Source organism: Schistocerca gregaria, chromosome 1 (genome assembly GCF_023897955.1).
Source record: "Schistocerca gregaria isolate iqSchGreg1 chromosome 1, iqSchGreg1.2, whole genome shotgun sequence".
Lineage (NCBI taxonomy): Eukaryota > Metazoa > Arthropoda > Insecta > Orthoptera > Acrididae > Schistocerca > Schistocerca gregaria.
Window position 1 is genome coordinate 973,348,599 of NC_064920.1, and position 18,974 is coordinate 973,367,572.

The 18,974-nt window shown below is 42.3% G+C and overlaps 1 protein-coding gene across 1 annotated transcript in view; it reads left to right on the forward strand.

Moving 5' to 3' along the window:
* Positions 1 to 13,977: 13,977 nt before the first annotated feature.
* The window catches only part of LOC126276967 (innexin inx7), a 163,640-nt gene continuing 158,643 nt past the window's right edge, over positions 13,978 to 18,974 (forward strand). Inside the window, exon 1 of the mRNA XM_049977320.1 lies at positions 13,978 to 14,533. Coding sequence (XP_049833277.1) covers positions 14,042 to 14,533 — 492 coding nt within the window. The 5' untranslated portion in view covers positions 13,978 to 14,041. The remainder of the gene's footprint in view (positions 14,534 to 18,974) is intronic.

Genomic DNA, 18,974 nt, shown 5'->3' on the forward strand with positions numbered 1-18,974 from the left:
CACTGTTCACATTATGCAATTGTTTTCATGGTTGGATGTTGCGGGTATTCCCGTGAGCAACAGCGAGTGTTCGAGTTGGCAAAAGTTTGGCCACTATCCGGTGGAGTTTAACTTTATTTCGGTTATTTGAAGTCCAAGTGCGTCAGCGGAATTTTTTCTTTGTGGCCGTTAGCGTTCCGGTTACCTGCCCTGTCCGCTGACGTAAAATTCAGGCAGTGTCCTTTCCTCACCCTGTTGTCGCTGTCCAACACGTGTGTGTAGTTTTGACAGCTTATGAATACTTGGTTGTGGGCGGCTATGCCTTTACGTTTTAGCTTTGGAGTTCCTTGTGCACTGGTCGGGTGGAAAGCTAGTCGTCTTGTCGTTGGGTCCGTTGGCTGTCTCTTTGGTTGGGTTGCTGGCGGATTGGATACAGTTGGGCTGACTACCTGTCTACCCTAAGCGAACGTTAATATTTCAAGTGCAGACCGACCCCTGGAAACTTCTGAGCGCCGCTGGCTGTACTGCCTTTTCTTATTGGTGTTTGATTGTGTGTTTTAATGGCGTAGAGACAATAGTTTGAATTTGGGGTTTAAATAATGGGCCTTCAGCTGCTTTAAAATTGAAAGTTCCTTAGTTGTTAAGTCTTGCATTGTTTGGGACTTAAGCCTCGTTTAAAATATTTTTTGATAAAGCTTTTGGCCTTCTTCCTTTTGAAAGTTTATTGTAGTTGTGTTTTTCAATAATGGGCTTCAGCCGCTTTAAAATTTAAATTACTTACTTGTTAAATCTTAGGATGTTTGGGCCTTCAGCCTGTGTAAAATATTGTTTGAAGATAAAGCTTTGGGCCTTCTGCCTACTAAAAATTATTTTAGTTGTTTTAAGTAATCGGCCTTCAGCCGTTTTTAAGTTAAAGTTGTTGTCTTTCAAGTATCAGACTGTGTGGGGCCTTCATCCTAATTGAAGATAAGGCCTTCTGCCTTGAGCTTTTTTTTAAAATTAATTTTAGCTGCACTTGTTCGCTATTCAAGTGTTCGATTTGTTGGGCCTTCAGCCAAGTTATAGAAATTACTTACGTGAGGCCTTCTGCCTTCTAAATATTCTGTTTTGAGTCTGAATTTTAAGTTAATGGCTTTCAGCCGTTTTTCAATTAAGTGGTTGTGCTCTTAAGGTATAGGACAATGTGGCCTACTCTACCGAAAGCTAAGTTCAGAATTTGTTTCTGTATTGTTTGGACAACTAAAGAAAGTTATATGTGCTTGAGTGTAACTGACAGACCCCTTTTGGCCCCTTTCCACAACTCCAACTACCTGTTATGTCCTGTGGATATAAGCAGGGAGTCCCTAGGCTGTAGCACACAGTGTATCCTGAGACGAAAGGTCAACATTCAGGTTTGAATCAAAAAAGTTTAGCTGAAATTGGCTCTAAAACACATACCAAAAGAGCAATGAACACTTCTACTTCGATACTATGAACAAATGTCTTTTACTGCAAGTTCTTTCCTTTCCATATTTTGGGAGGAGGTATTATGGAGTACAAAAAGAAAATATTGTCTAGTAAACATGGGCTCTAAAATGCATACCTTAAGAGCTACTAGCACTTTTTCAGTAGAAAAGATATGTTCCACAGTTGCGAAGACGGCTCGCAACTCTGAAGGTATGTCTTGTTTTCATCCTTACTACCAACTCTCAAAATATGGAAAGGAAAGAGCTTGCAGTAGATTCGTTTCACGGCATCGAATATGTCTTAAGGTATGGCTTTCAGAGAGCATGTTTACTACGCTTTTTTACTTCGAATTACTGTTTCTGTCACATCCCTTAATACCGACCATTCGTCCTGGGATACCGTACATTGTTAAACAGCTTGCTTAATTCTGTTTATTGAGAGTTTGTAAGCAGGCCATCGTGACGTAGGTGGCGTCTATTTTCAGGCGTCTACGGGTCCAACTTTAGAAGCAGCTCCGAGAACCTCTCCCATGTGTCATACAAACCTCTTGCTTCATTGGTAACCGCTGTGAACTCCCCGCAGAGAAAGTAGATCTATAACAGTCCGCTAAACCTCCTTGGGTAGGGAATGAAAAATGCAAACTTAAAAAAAATAAAACTGTCGTTCTTTTAGCCGACATTCCTCCTGTGCCGACCCTATTTCTCAAACGAGAGGGAGGGAAGGGGAGAGTGTATGGAGAAGAAAGGGAGAAAAATTACGGTACTATGGGAATGGAGGTATCTATAACCACACAACTATTACATGCAGTTAACTGTCCACAGTCGTGTGTGCGTCACTGTACGATTTTTAGTAATCTCCCAGCATTAAAATCTATACAGTAGACAAAAAAGACGTACGCGACTTAGAATGGAGGTGTGTAATAGCAACAGCAGTTTATTTCCCTCGGAATCATAAAAATGTTCAAATGTGTGTGAAATCTTATGGGACTTAACTGCTAAGGTCATCAGTCCCTAAGCTTACACACTACTTCCTAAGTTATCCTAAGGACAAACACACACACCCATGCACGAGGGAGGACTCGAACCTCCGCCGGGACCAGCCGCATAGTCCGTGACTGCAGCGCCTGAGACCGCTCGGCTAATCCCACTCGGCTCGGAAACATAGGAGAAGAGATGTTTGCGTCGGGCGACTCTGAAGAGAGGTAACATTTATGTGGAGAGCTGTAACGTGAATCGCGTCTGTATGCGATCAACGCTTACGTACATGCCCTTGTAATAAACAAGGTCCGGGCACTTTACCATCAGCTGTTAGGGAAGAGTCCACTACACGTTGCGCATGAAGCTGGTCTGTGTTGTGGATTTCAGTTACAGAGAGTATGCTAGAGAGTATCTATCTCGGATTATCCATGCATATTTCATTTATCCATCTGACCCACTTTCGCATCTCTTTCATAACCACGGAGTGCAAATTATTTAACGAAGTCGATTAAGCATTATCGATTTCAAGTCGTTTATTCTCTTAGAATATTGTATTTTTCGATTCCTCAGTTAATACTAGTTTTCTAAACTTTGTAAGCACGTTGTAGCTGGGTAGTTTGCTTCTACGTTACGGCGTCTGCTAGTTCAGAATTTTTCAACATTTCTGTGACGATCTTCCCTGCACCAACCTAACCTGTCACCATGGTTGCTGTCCCTCTTTGTATAAAATCAATTTTCGTTGTTAGTCCTATCTGGTATGGGTCCCACACACATATTCTAGTAGTGGTAGCATGAGTCTTTGTACACTACTGGCATTTTCCCAGTAACTCCCAAAAGAAATCTGCCATCTGCTTTACCTCCCACTCGTTTAAACAATGCATATAAGAACCTTAAAAGTTCTTACAAACAAGCAACAAGCACCTGTATTGTGATTCATAATTTTTTGTGAAGCGCACAATTTCATAATTTGATGTCGACGTTGATTTAATCAACCGCCCATCGCTGGTCGGCCCAGTTCGGTCGGAGACTTCGAGAGCATCAGTACTGAGTAATGGGTAGACGATAGTTAGGCTGCGTTCTGCGATTAGCAACAGTGGCTAAAGTAGTTTGCAAGCAGGGAGCACAGAAACCCACATCAAAGGAGATGTTTTGCTTATTTTCTTTTTAGAAATAAAGTTTTCTGTTAATTAGAAAAATGTTTGCACAAACTATTTTGCATTCCTGCCACCGGCCATCGCAACGTCTCTACCTCCTTGTTTGTGTCGGTGCTGGCTCTCACAGTAGCTGACACAACAAACAACGTTTAAACAGGTTTGAAATCTTATACAGACGTGACTAAGTATTTGTGCAGTTTTGTTGAAACAGTATTTCATTACAGATTCTTGCATATCTGCAAAAGGTCTGTTTCTATTAAAATTCTCTGTCACGTCACTAACATACAACATGAACACCAGTGGTCCCAATACACTTCTCGGGGGCATGCTTGAAATTTCTTCTACGTTTGTCGATGAGTCTCCACCAAAGGTAACATGCTGCGTCTTCCCTAACAAGAAGTCCTCTCTCCAGTCACAACATTCGCTTGAGAGCATATATGATCACATTTCACTTAATAATATTGTGTGGTGCTTGACTGTTACAGTTCAGCACATGAATGACTGATACAAAAGGTTCACGAAAGTTGAAAATGTCGCTCCTCGTACTAAATGATTTTAGGATTTTATGATTTTATGGCTGTGACATAAAATGGTCTTAAATTTGTTAGATTTGCACTCTGCAACAAACTATGTCTTCCCTTCGAGAATAGTAAATGAGTTTAGCGAACTCAGATCTCTACCAAACGGAGGTTATTAATTTCTGTTTGCAGTCACAAACCTGGATGGAATGTGTGAAGCACAACGCTTAGAAAGCCACTTGTTTAGTTAACATTGAAGGTGTCTGATAAATTTAGATTGGGTGGTGTAACGCTTTCGTTCAAAATATATGTGTAAAATGGAAAGTTTTTTTAAAAAAGTAACCTACTTATACAGGAGGGGTAAAATCAATTTGATGCAACATCTATGCGGTTTAGCCCTGTCTCATTAACGTACTTTGTTATAATGGAAAATAATAAACGAAAAATTGATTACTACTGCTAGGCTACTAATAATATGTACGCCCAAAGAATTATTTCTACTCATATTTCAATAAAGTCTGCACACTAAATGCGTTTACGAGAGGCTTTCTTACCCTATGCGCATGTTGGTGGTCTGATTTTGTGATTTTTTTGTTGCATTTTAATTGATATCGCTACGCCAAAATGCTAGGAAGTGAGGTCCATGGTCCACGTCGCAACACCAAATGAACAATTTCGTTGAGTAACGGTTAAAAGATTTAAAAGATCGAGTAAGTGCAATAATTGGTTCTGTACAAGAACGCTTTCATTTATAGCCGTTCATGTTAACTACTGCCGCCCGTCAGAGGAGCGCTTATGACCCCTGCAGCCAGTTTGTTTAAGCTCTGCCGAGGAACAGATGCACGCTGTAAACGTACGGGACGAGATAGCGCCGACTGAAGACGCCGGCTTCGAAGCACACGTGTCGATCTCATAATCGCGTCCTAAAACTGTTGACCCGGTTGAGTAATCTTCCTGTCATCTCCGTGATGGCTCCACTCCAGAATGCGGAGTCCTTTCAAGACGATAATGTCCGCACAAGGAGTGAAGCTGACTGAACAAAAGAAATCGGTCTGCTACTTCTGTTATCGTAATATTATTGAAATTTTTCGACAGTTGAAAGTTGTGCTAGGTTGGGCTCTAGCTGGGACCTTCTGGAATAGGTTTAAGTAATGATAGTGTGAAAACAGGCCTGTAAATACGCCTCAGCCTTTAATTTCAGAGATGCTTCTCTGCTATTACTTCTGAATAGAACTGCTGTACCCCACACACTCCAATAGAAACACGGCTCACAGTAGTCTGCAATCATTCGAGTATCAGTAAAACTGAAGACTGAATTGGTTCGAGAGACGTTGTCGGATGGACTGAGCGCTTCGAGTGGCAGTTTGCGGTAGGAAGCAGCAGGCGACCCGGTCTGGAATTCCATTCTGTCCCAAATTTTCGACATATTATTACACTTCAGGTTCAGCATTTCATGCAAGGATGATAGTGATGCAAGCGTCGCGCGTTAACGACGGCCAGGACTATCAAAGACGACAATTTTAAGTTAGTACCCCTTTAATTAGTCTGTGACTGTCAAAATATGCAGACGGGTTACTCAGAGTCGATCGTTTTGACTATAATAACGTGTCGTGAGTGTTCTTCACTAATTAGTAAACAGTGTTCATTAAAAATCAGATAGCCACAGAAATCAGTGAAAGTGAATACGCCACAAGAAGATAGCCATTTCTGAGCTTAACAATCCACAGCACGTGCCAAGACGGAAAACTACTGCTTTAAAATTTGTGAGTATCCATTAAAGTGTTTTGACTTTAGATTCTTTTTCCTTCTGATGAGCTTAAATCTCGAAACATGTTGCATTGTTAAATAATCTCGGCCAATTAATAAAGAACTTTGATTGGTATCGGTCTCTCAAAAACTATTTACAAGCAGTGCGAGTCTCGTGTCAGAGGAGATTGGTATACAAATCCTTCTCCTGCTACCTAAAATCGTTTGATATGTTATTTCCTTTATTAGTCTGAGACGAGTAGAAGACAGTTCCGTCAACACAGATGTCGTCGAATCGCTGCCCATCCTGTCAGAGATAGCAAAGGACCTGGATGAGCAGCTGAAAGGAATAGACAGTGTCTTGAAAGGAGGATATAAGATGAACATAAAAAAAAGCAAAACGAGGATAATGTAGTCGAATTCAATCTGGTGAGCATAATAATTGATGGTGGTCGAAGCAGAGAGGATATAAAGTGTAGACTGGCAATGGCAAGGAAATCGTTTCTGACGAAGAGAAATTTATTAACATAGAGTATAGATTTAAGTGTCAGGAAGTCTTTTCTGAAAGTATTTGTATGGAGTGCAGCCATGCATGGATGTGAAACATGGACGATAAATAGTTTAGGCAAGAAGAGGATAGAAGTTTTCGAAATGTGGTGTTGCAAAAGAATGCTGAAGATTAGATGGGTAGGTCACGTAACTAGTGAGGAGGTACTGGATAGAATTGGGGTGAAGACAAATTTGTGACACAACTTGACTAGAAGAAGGGATCCGTTGATAGGACATGTTCTGAGCCATCAAAGGATCACCAATTGAAGGGCAGCGTCGAGGGTAAAAATCGTAGAGGGAGACCAAGAGATGAATACACTTGCAGATAGCTTGACGGGCGAGGGGACACTGTGGCCAGGCCTCGGGTTACGACCCCTGTCCACTCTGCCCTCCCAGCCCATCCTTCCATGCCTTCCCTCCGTGAAAAAAAAGTAAGCAGCAGATCAAAAAAGTCTCGTCTTAATCACTTTTTTCGTTCATTTTTTAAGTGGTAATCGTCGTGCATTAAAAAAGGGGGTAGCGTCTTTGGTTGGTAATCTAAACGTGCTCGGACCCGGGTTCGAAATCCACCACCGTTTAAATTTTGATTAATAATGACCACTGGCGGTCGGAGACTTTCAGCATAAGAATTCATCCTCATTTTGCCAACGGGCTTGTCAAAGAGGACGGTGGAGCGGGCAGAGGTCCAGGTCACACTCTTGTTCTTGGAGTTGGAAACTGCCCCTAAAGGTGAAAGAATCAGCTATGATTAGCGACATGATGATGCGGAAGGCAATGGAAACCACTGCATTAAAGACACATAACATGCATCCACAGGACATGGGGCCTGTCAGTGATAAAAAAAAGTGTCCATTGGGAAAGGATTCCGAAATAGCCCACCATTCCGATTTCCGGGAGGGACTGCCAAGGGGGAGATGACCATGAGAAAAATATTGAATAACCAATGAAAAACTAACGTCCGACGAGTCGAGGCGTGGAATGTCAGAAGCTTGAACATGGTAGGAAAGCTAGAAAATCTGAAAAGGGAAATGCAAAGCCTCGATTTAGACGCAGTAGGGGTCAGTGAAGTAAAATACAAAGAAGACAGTGACGATTTATAGTGAGATCAGTATAGGGAAATATCAACAGGAGGAGAAGATGTTATAAAGAGAGTAGGATTCATTATGAATAGGAAGATAGGACAGAGAGTGTGCTATTGTCAATAGCTCAGTGATAGAGTTCTCATCAGAATCGATAGCAAACCAACACCGAGAACCATAGTTTAGGTAAACACGCTTACGTCGCAAGTTATAGATGAAGACGTAGAGAAAGTGTAAGAGGATATTGAAAGTGTAATACCTTATATAGTAGGAGATGAAAACCTAATAGTCATGGGGGACTGGAATGCGTCTGTACAGGAAGGGGGTAGAAGAAAAGGTTACAGGAGAATATGAGCTTGGGACAAGGAATGAGAGAGGAGAAAGACTAATTCATATCTGTAATAAATTTCAGCTGGTAATCGCTAATACTAGATCAATAATCAAAAGAGGAGGAGGTATACTTTAAAAAAGGCCAGGCAATACAGGAACATTTCAGTTAGATTACATCATAGTCAGACAGAGATTACGAAATCAGATGCTAGATATTAGAGCGTACACAGGAGCAGATATAGACTCAGTTCACAATGAAGCAGCGATGAAGAGCAGGCTGAAGTTTAAGAGATTAATCAGGAATAACCAAAACGCAAAGAAGGAGGTACGGGAACATCAAGGAATGATTAGATATGCTTGAAGTTCTAAGGCTATATGCAGAGCAATGAGGAATGGCTCAGTAGGCAGTACAGTTGAAGAGGAATGGTCATATCTAAAAGGGACAATCACAGAATTTGGAAAGAAAAACATAGGTACAAAGAAGGTAACTCCGACGAAACCATGGGTAACAGAAGAAGTACTTCAGTTCATCGATGAAAGGAAGATACAAAAATTTTCAGGGAAATTCAGGAATACAGAAATACAAGTTGAGGAATAAAATAAATAGGCAGTCCAGCGAAGCTAAGATGAAATGGCTGCGTGAAAAATATGAAGAAATCCAAAAAGAAATGATTGTCGGAAGGACTGACTCAGCATACAGGAAAATCAAAACCACCTTCGGTGAAATTAAAAACAAGGGAGGTAACATTAAGAGTGCAATGGGAATTTCTCTGTTAAATGCAGACGAGAGAGAGGATGGTGGAAAGAGGACGTTGAAGGGGAAGATTCGTCTTATGTGTTGGAAGAAAAACGGGAGTCTATTTAGAAAAATAAGGGATCCAGTATTATAATCAGAATTTAAGAGAGCTTTGCAGGACTTAAGATCAAATAAAGCAGAAGGGATAGATAACATTCCATCAGAATTTCTAACAATTCCGAAGACAGGAAGAGCTGACAAGTATGAGAATTATCGCACAATCAGCTTTACAGCTCATGTATCCAAGACAAGAATAATACATTGGAAAAGAACATTGAGGATGTGCTGGATGATGATCAGTTTGGCTTTATGAGTGGTAAAGGCACCAGAGAGGCAATTCTGACTATGCTTTGATAATGGAGGCAAGACTAAATAAAAATCAAGACACGTTCATCGGATTTGTCGACCTGGAAAAGCGTTCGACAATGTAAAATGGGACAAGATGTCCGAAATTCTGAGAATATGGGTAAGTCTCAGAGAGAGATGGTTAATATACAATATGCACAAGAGCCAAGAGGGAATAATAAGAATCGACGACCAAGAAGGAAGTGCTCGGATTAAAAAGGTTCTTAGACTGGGATGTTGACTTTCACCCCTACTATTAAATCTGTTCATCGAAGAAGCAGTGACAAAAGGATCAGGGGTGGAATCAAAATTCAGGATGATAGGATGTCAGTGATACATTGCTATCTTGAGTGAAAATGAAAAAAAATTACATGATGTGCTGAATGGTTCAGAAACCAAATTTCATCACGCACTACGTCGCAGATAGGAGTGCTCTGAAGTTAATGTCTCCCTCCTGTCATGAAGCACTCATAAACTGGACATTCCAGTAGGGTATGGTCCAGTGCATCTAGAGTCCCTGATCACCGCTTGGCCGCTCTTTTTTCTGAATTCTTTACAAAGTTCGGACCACTTGCTCTCAGATAGGTAACGAGTACGCAGTTGGTTGAACGTTGTCCAGTTGGTGTCTCTCCATCGCATTTCGAAAAAAGCAATATTTCCGCCTCTGAGTGCCTCCCATCACAAATCCGCAATACACTCTTTGATGGAAATGTAATTATCTTCATGAGTATAAGTATTTCATATACTTTACGTGGGCTGTTTTCTATGATTCGTAGGTCAAGAGGCAGGGCAACAGGTCAACAATTTTGCTTATTTTGTGTACGATTGTGGCACATGCCTATACGTAGCAGATGCTGGTCTAGCATGATGGACTTCTTAAGAATTTTCCAGAAATCGAAGGTTAAAGTTTTACGGAGCAGCGGCCTTATCTACATAAGGCGGCAGACCGCATATCTACCCCTACTGGGTTCCAGTCTCGCTAGTCTTATTTTCTACTTCTTCATTAAAATCGCTACAACGAATCACATTTCTTCGGAATGGGAGAATAATAATGATTATAATAGTGATATGTTCGAGGCGACGTATAATCGAGATATAATAAGGAAATGTAATGAAGTGAACATTTATTAATCGATATTTTAATGCCAGTATCAAAAAGTTATTGCTGTGACGCCATTAGATTTAATTCTTCACAGTCACTGGTAGCCTGGCGGAATGTGGGGATGGTATCCATCATAAAAAAATGAACCAAGAATATCTCATTTTAAATAATGACTGTGGAAGCACATCTCATTAATACGTAAAAAGCACGCCGTTTCCAGAAAATGTTTGTCATAAACCATGCGTACTTCAACACTGGAACGAATACCGGACCTGTCAAGTGATGTACTGACAGGAAGTGAAGAGTAAAGGAATCTTCATGAGACTGATACTTCCCTCCGAGTCTGCGACAATGCAGAAACAATCTGTAGTCGCTTCAGGAAAATTTTGGCAGCTCGTGCTCTCTTAGTTATTCGGCACCCCCGCAAATCTTTGAACCTAGTTTCTCGAAAACGTTTGAGAATTGCAGACAAGAATAACCCTGAGGAAATACAATCCACAAATGAGAGACGTCGTTCACAAGTACTTGAAAGTTGCACATCAGGCCAGTGTCTGTACCAGAGAGGACAAAATGTAGGAGACAGAGGAGACACAAAGAAGAGCACCGCGTTTCAGCACAGTTTCAATTAATAAGTGCGGAAGCGTCATGGAGGCGTTCTTCCAAGTCCAGTGGCAGGCGCTACAAGAGAGGCATTGTGAATCAGGGTGCTTACTATTAAAATTTCGAGATCGTACATTCCAGGAAGATTCAACCACCATAGTGCTCCTTCCAACGTATATCTCGCGAAAAGACCGTGAAGGTACAATTAGACAGTTTTCAGCATGCATCTGACACCCCACCCTATAATTACTGATTCAAATTATTTAAATTCTCTCTCCGCTGGTGATCAGGACATATACTTCGTCCCTCGGAAGAGCACATCGATCAAACATGGGGGAAAGATCGGAAATGTTGATTGATCAAAGTAATTTGTACTTAGCTGGTAAAATTCTTCCTCGTAGTGTCTCGTGGTTAACGTCTACGGGTCTTCTTTCTCGCACTCCTGCAGAATATTGACAAAACATTTGGATGTACAGTAGTTCACGGGTTTGATCTTGTTGTATCGATTCTACTCAAAACAATGAACAAATTTTAGTGTTCACTTTGTTGATATATTCTTGAAATCATTTCACAAATTTTAAAGAACGCTTTTTCTTTCTCGTTCACCATTATAAAAAGGTACTTTTGACCATTATTATTCAGATATAATGAGCAACACTCGCCCAACTTTGATCACATGCGACCATACACAATTTCTCTCGGCAAACTACACATGCCTCTCTGACATTTACATTCATCAAAATAATCAGGACAACTTTCTTTATAGGAAATAAATACAGAATTTATGAAAATTAAAAAAAAGGGCATAGCAAAACGCATGATAAAACATCTTGTATCGGAAATGACACTTGGTACACGGAACACAATGTAGTGAGACCAGTTTCAGTACAGTCATCAACAAGCGCTCTTCCCGCGGACGAGAAACGGAAGGGAGCGACGGTGGTAAGAGAAGTATCCTGCACCACACATTATGAAGTTTGCGGAGTATAGATGCAAATGTAGAAGTCGTAAGGTTCCTAGTTTATTTTTGGCATTCAAGAAAATTGATTTGAATTCTATACTTCCATACGATATGTTATACTTCAGAGCTCCATTCCAGATATTTCTCAAATAGTTGAAACTTCCTGGCCTTTCGCGGGAAAGTGCTCTACAAACTTTTTTCTGTCATTTTGTTCTTTGTTGTTCTTTGCATTTGTTCGGAGCGGATGTCTAATGACACCTGCTACAGTTCATCGTTTATCCAGTCATTCATTTTTTTTATTACAGAAGGTAGTTAACCCTCTGATCGAACACGCTGAGCTGCCGTTCCAGCGCCAACTGGGCTACTCAAGTACGATCCATAACCCCTCCTCACAGCATCAGTTCTGCCAGTACCTCGTCTCCTACCTCCCAAACTTCACAGAAGCTTTTTTGCGAACCTTGCAGAACTAGCACTCCTGGAAGAAAGGATACAGCGGAGACATGGCTTAGTTTCAGACTGGGGGATGTTTCCAGAATGCGATTTTTCACTCTGCAGCGGAGAACATTTTGTTTTCAATAGTGGATATGTTACGCACAGAGTTTAAGAGTAGAAGCACTGTGATCTTTGGTTGTCAGTAGCGCTGTCGTTGCAGCGGCAATCTAAGAGAATGCAAGTGAGTGAGTCGGGTGTTGGCTGTGTCACTGAGCGGCCTGAAATATCTGGCAGGGATCAGAGATAAAGATACAGAGAAGGATGAATTGAGACTTATGATCTAGTAACGATTAATTGGGCAAGTAAAGATCAGGAGGTACGGTTGTTGCTGGACTGATTGCTTGGACGTAACGTTTTGAATAACGGAGGAATTTAGTATAAATTTTCTTCATTGGTTTGGTTAATTAGTACATTATTCAGAAGACAATATTTAAAGTTAACCGTTCACATTGCTTGGGCTCAGAAGTTAGTTTTACCACATGATGGACCGCCGTCCTAAGGGGCCTGGGTTCGATTCCCAGCTGGGTCGGGGATTTTCTCCGCTTGGGGACCGGGTGTTGTGTTCTCTTCATCATTCTTTGATCCCCAAGGTAAGGCCTGCACCAATGCGTCCGGACCTGCCCCGTAAGGGGTCTCCCGCCCAATGACGCCAAACTCTCATTTCCATTTCTATGATTAATTTCATTACACAGAAATTTTTGTTATAAGTTTTTACACGAATAACTTTTGTAAATATCATTGTAATTGTTGAGGGACGACTGTGTTTTGTAATATAGTTTTTTAAACGATCAATTACTTTCGATCGTTTAGCAAATTCAAACTGCACAACCGTCTCCTAATGGAACAATTTTCATATTTTCTGATTATGTGTGTCGCTGTAATGTACTCTGCAGAACACAGTGGCTACAGCCAACGTATGATCTATTTCGAACAGTAACACAAGGCTTCTTCTTTCTTATTTAGGCTGCTTGGTGCTATGCTGCATATTTTATGTTCATCACTTCTAGCAGCACCGAGTTTCCGTTAGCTGTATGTAAGCCACGAAAATTTGTACAGTACAGTCGAAATAGTATGATCATCTGTTGTTACAGATATATGTCGCTTTCCAAAATTCATTACCAGGTCAGTTTGGATAAATTCAGTTCATATTTCTTTTCAAATGCAGATAGCTTTATGTTTCTCAGTACAGTGCTACATTCGCGTATGCATTACTCAGTGTTTGGAAATTTATTCAGTCATATTGCATAGATAAATTCGCAGGGGATATTTAGTAGAAACATTTTGGTTATTTATTCTTTCAAATTTCGATTGATAAATTTTTTGTGCTATTAGCTTGTGTATTGGAATTGCAAGTCACGTGTTGTGACGTCACTGAATTACACAACTCAAAATTCCACGGGGTCACTTATTTAGTCTACATGTTGGGCTTTTTACTTAATTTGTTTTAAGCTGTTTAAAATAGAGTTAAACAATTTCAGTTTTGGCGACTCATGGATCAGATAGCGTTTTTGTAACTACACCACTAGCATTGTTCAGGATTACAACACGGATACAAGTTATAAAGAATAGCTATTTAGTTTACTCCTCTTTCAGTTCACAAGAACGAACGTGGAAAAGCTGCAAAGTGCGTCGTGCTGGAGCAGCATTAGATACAGGTAAGCGGGTACTACAGTTAGTCGAAAGATTTCATTACCGCGTACCATTCAGAACAAATCGACTCATTCTACAGGGATTAGATACAGCATATCGTATGCAGTCACGGTCAGTAATGTTCGAAGAACGTCGGGCGTCTGTGTGTTCGTCACGCTTACCGAGTTATTTCCACCGCCTTTACGGGGTAGTGACGTGTGAGTTTACGCTGGGACAACGATAGGTTCTGAGCGGCGCGGAGGCTGCGCTCTCGGCCGCGTTATCAGTGAGCCGTAGACACCCGCGGTGCGCGCAGCTCGGCCGCACCAGCCGACACCATGATCAACACGTTCGCCTCGATCGCCAAGAATGTCAACATCAAGCCGAAGCTCGTCAGCATCGACAACCTCGTCTTCAAGCTGCACTACCGCGTCACCTTCTTGCTGCTGCTCGTGTGCACGATCCTGGTCACAAGCCGCCAGTACATCGGCGAGCACATCCGCTGCGTCAACGACAAAGCCATCCCCAACAACGTGATCGAGACGTTCTGCTTCTTCACGAGCACGTACACCGTGGTCCGCCACCTGGACCCTTCGTCCGTCTTGAGCGGTGCGCCGCTGCCTGGTGTGGGACCATACGTGGAGGGCGAACCCATCATTCGACACGCCTACTACCAGTGGGTGCCGTTCGTGCTGTTTCTGCAGGCGTTCGCCTTCTACATCCCTCACTGGATATGGCGCAACAAGGAAGGCGGGCGGCTCAAGCTGGTCGTCAACATGTTCGAGTTCGCTGCATTGGCCGTTACTGACGAGAACGTCACCATCAATGGAGTACGTACCAATATGCACGATCCAAATTCTATGTTCGTTTTCGTTCTTTTCTACTTGTCTTCATTCGTTAACTGTATTATTCACAGAAATCTCTATTCGTTTTCGTTCTTTTCTACTTGTCTTCATTGGTTAACTGTGTTATTCACAGAAATCCATCACTATCATTATGCGGGAGTCATTAACATGAGTAAGTTGTACTTTTCACTTGGTGCAAAACCATTCTATTTCTGGCAAGGTTCACACAGAAGTAGATTAGTCTCCAGAATGCAGGATTTGGTGCTAAGAAAGGAAGGACATTTGTAATACATCACGAGACACCGTTGCTGTTGGAGACGCAGAGCTGCGTAAGGATAAAGAGGGAGGAGGATTAGTGTTTAACATCCTGTCTATGATGAGGTCATCAGTGACCCAGCAGAAGCTGAAATTGGGGCAATATGAGAAAGGATATCGGCTTTTTTCGCTTTAGAGGAACCGTTCCAGCACTCGCCTTAATCGTTTTAGGGAACCTCGGAAAACATAAATCGGAACAGCTGGACAGAGAGACGGATTTAAACAACCATTCTGCAGAGAGTGAGACCAGTGTCCAAAGCGCTGTGCCATCTCGCGCAGCAACTGAATAAGGATGGAGAGGAAATCGTACGTAGGTTTGTAAAATAAGCTATCTCAGGATTCGCCGTAAGTGATTTTGGGAAATCACAGCATATCGTAATCTCTATGCTCGGAAGGTATTCTGAACTGCGCTCGTCCCCAAAAGAGAAGTTCAAATTTCTAATCGCCGCATTGCCTTGCACCAATTTCAGCTTAAATTTTACGCAAACATTAAAGAGTGAGTCCTAGTTGCCTTCTAATGAACCATCGTGCTATTAACGGAATCTAGACAGTACGTATTGGAGTGTTATGATTAAAAGTACCTGCTGTTTGACTATTCTTACTTTTTTTCTAATTTTCCCACGAAATATAGTAAACGGTCTACAGCGCAGTGCAGAGCACAGCACGCACAATGAACGACACTCAATTCTGACGATAATTAATCAGAAATGACAGAAGAAATGTCTTAGCCTGCAGCCTGTAACATCGACAAATATAGTGCTGCTAAAACTAAATTTGAACTGCTACACTAATATCAATTAATGCTGGAACAAGGACTAATAAAAATTGTTCCTGTCATGAAAAGTCAGTAGTTGCTCAATCCGAAGACGAAAAGTGATTCACTACGAACAATCGAACTTCAGGAAATGTTTTACTTCAGCCTTAATCTATTTATATGTCTGTTAAAAACTTACGTTTCACTTTTATACGGCCTTTGCTACTGAGGAAACCTGCGAGGTTTACTGTAGAAGGTCGGCATCATCACAGCAAGCCGTTGCCATGACTCATGCCTGACCCTAATTGCAGAAGAATGCTCGTATTTCAGCCATGAAACACGAGACTACACACTGGAAAATGCCGGAGCGCTTGTGTAATATTACACAAACATGCACTGTATAGTAGCATAGTATAATCCCAACTTTGATCTTATTACTGTAACTAAGGTGAAATGCAATACCATTTCCGATTCTTTACCCGAGTTTCGTCGAATCGCCGACATCGATGTCCGAGGAGGTAATACCTAATGATCAAATGAAACTACATGGTTCCAGAGACATTCTCGAGTGGGCTGAGGAGTGAATGAGAATTTCGATTGAGGTGTAGTAGTGTAGTGCGTGCAGCTGTGCAAAGCCACAGTGCCAGGGTTGCGTAGTGGTTAGCGCATCAGCCTAAGGAGGAAGAGATGTGGGTTCAAATCCCGTCCTTGATTCGTCGGTTGAGTCTGCATATATACATAATACCTAATACTTAACGTCCAGAATGTAATGCGTACACCATTAAGAGAGTATGAAATCATCCCTACGAATCCCGAGAACGTGTGTCCTGAAAATTATCCAACAGGTCACGACGATGTGTCCATAAGTGACTCTGTTCTATTGAGTACTGGCGAAGCCATTCTCTGACCAAGGGACTGCAGCTTCGGAACTTCTTAATTACTAGGTCACGAACTGCTAAGCAGACACTTAATGAAGCGCAACCTGTCTGTCGAAACAGCGCCGTGGACCGGCCGGCAGTGCTGTTCATTGTTTACCTGGAGCGGCGCGTGGCGGCTGTATCAACACGGGATGCGCCGCGGAGCTTGTCTGCCGGCAGTAGGGCGTTTGCGTCACGAAAGCAGAGCTGCAGCTGGGCCGCGGATCCGTCGCTGTAGGTCGCGCAGCGACTGCTAACGCGAGAGAAATACGAGTTGGCCTTACAGATTAGAGACGTCATGTTACAGTCTGAGCGCAGGACACGGCGGGCACGTTGTCGCATGCGCAAAGGAGGCCGCACTGCAAGGTAGCTTCAACTTGCTGTTGCGGTATTTCTGTCTGGCGGCGTTCTACTTGCTGCAGTTTCATTACACTTTTGTTGTGATGAAGAACATATTGCTAGAGAGCACCAGCATGTTGTCAAAATATAATGATTAAATGACGGAAGCTACTACAATGACGGAAAAAATCGTAACAACAAAAAATAACTAGCCTAATATAGAGTAATGAAAATTCGGAAATACATTTGTCTAGGTAACATATTTAAGCGATTAACATGGCTAGATCAAAGATTAATGTAAGCACGAGATAAATAATGCCGGCCACGGTGGCCGAGCGGTTCTAGGCGCTTTAGTATGGAACCGCGCTACTACTACGGTCGCAGGTTCGAATCCTGCCTCGGGCATGGATGTGTGTGATGTTCTTAGGTTAGTTAAGTTTAAGTAGTTCTAAGTTCTAGGGGACTGATAACCTCGGATGTTAAGTCCCATAGTGCTCAGAGCCATTTGAACCATTTTGAAAATAAATAATGGCAAATGTGAAATGCGGATACGTTAACAACGGTTGGAGGATGGACTTCCATGCCTGTTGCATATGGTCGGTCAATACAGGAACTTTTATTTCTCATTGTGGATAACACTAGAGTTGTCGTCCAATGATGTCCTATGTTCTCGACTGGGGACAAATCTGGTAATAGAGCAGGACAAGGCAACATGTAGACACTGTAGAGCATGTTGGGTCGAGCGTTATTCTGCTGGAAAACATCCAATGGTTCAAAATTGGTTCAAATGGCTCTGACCACTATGGGACTCAACTGCTGTGGTCATCAGTCCCCTAGAACTTAGAACTACTTAAACGTAACTAACCTAAGGACATCACACACATCCATGCCCGAGGCAGGATTCGAACCTGCGACCGTAGCAGTCGCACGGTTCCGGACTGCGCGCCTAGAACCGCGAGACCACCGCGGCCGGCAAACATCCAATGGAAAGCTGTTCTTGAATGGCAGCACGATAGGTCGAATCAAGAGATTGGGGAAAACCACGAGAGTGGCCCTGCAGTCATACGAAATCGTATCCTAGACCATAACTCCAGGTGTAGGTCCAGTGTGTCTAGCATGCATTCACGCTGTAGCAGGCTCTCAACTGGCCCCTTTCTAACCAACACTTGGCTGTCACTGGCACCGAGACAAAACCAGCTTTCATCAGAATACACGACAGACCTCTACCGTGCCCTCCAGTGAGCTCTCATTTGACACTACTGAAGTCGCAAACGGCGGTGGTTTGAGGTCAGTCGAAGGCACGCTACCAGGGCGTCTGGCTCGGAAGTGTCCTCGAGGTAACCGATCAGTAACGATTCCTTGTGTCACTGTGGTGCCAACTGCTGGTGAGATTGTTGCCGCAGATGCAGTACGATGCGGCAGAGCCATGCGCCGGACACGATGGTCGTCCCTCCTGGTTCTGCCAAGTGACCGTTCGGAGCCCGGTGCAACTGCGATTACACATTCTCGAAACCACCGCTGGCAGCAATCATATACAGTGGCTACATTTCTGCCAAGTCTTTCTGCAGTCTCACAGAAGGAACATCCAGCATCTCGTAGCCCTATTACACGACTTCGCTCAAACTCAGTGAGGTGGTGATAATGGCGTCTATGTTGCCTTAAAGGCATCATGTCTAACCCCATGTCACCACGTCCATTCTCAAAAGTAATTATCGTTCTCGACCATTACGACGTGTATTTGAAGCAAACCTGATTTGTATCCTCATAGTGGCTCCACTAGCACCATTCTCAAGTGACTGGTGGGAAATCTGAATGGACACCATCTTTCAAATGTAGAAACACGCCTACCAACTTTCGTTTATGTCGCACAATTCCTTCTTGGTGTTGCGATTTTCTTTTACGTCTATGATACAAGAGATCAATTTTAATTAGATACATTGTTTAATTATAATGAAAAGTCCTACGACAAAATGCATATTTCAGTTAGGCTTGGCAGAACATTTTAATCGGCATCTAAACGTTGTAACGTGTGTTCACAGTATTAAAAGAGTTTGATTGTTGTGAACTAAAACAGAACTAAACTGAGCTTTCTAGTTCGTGT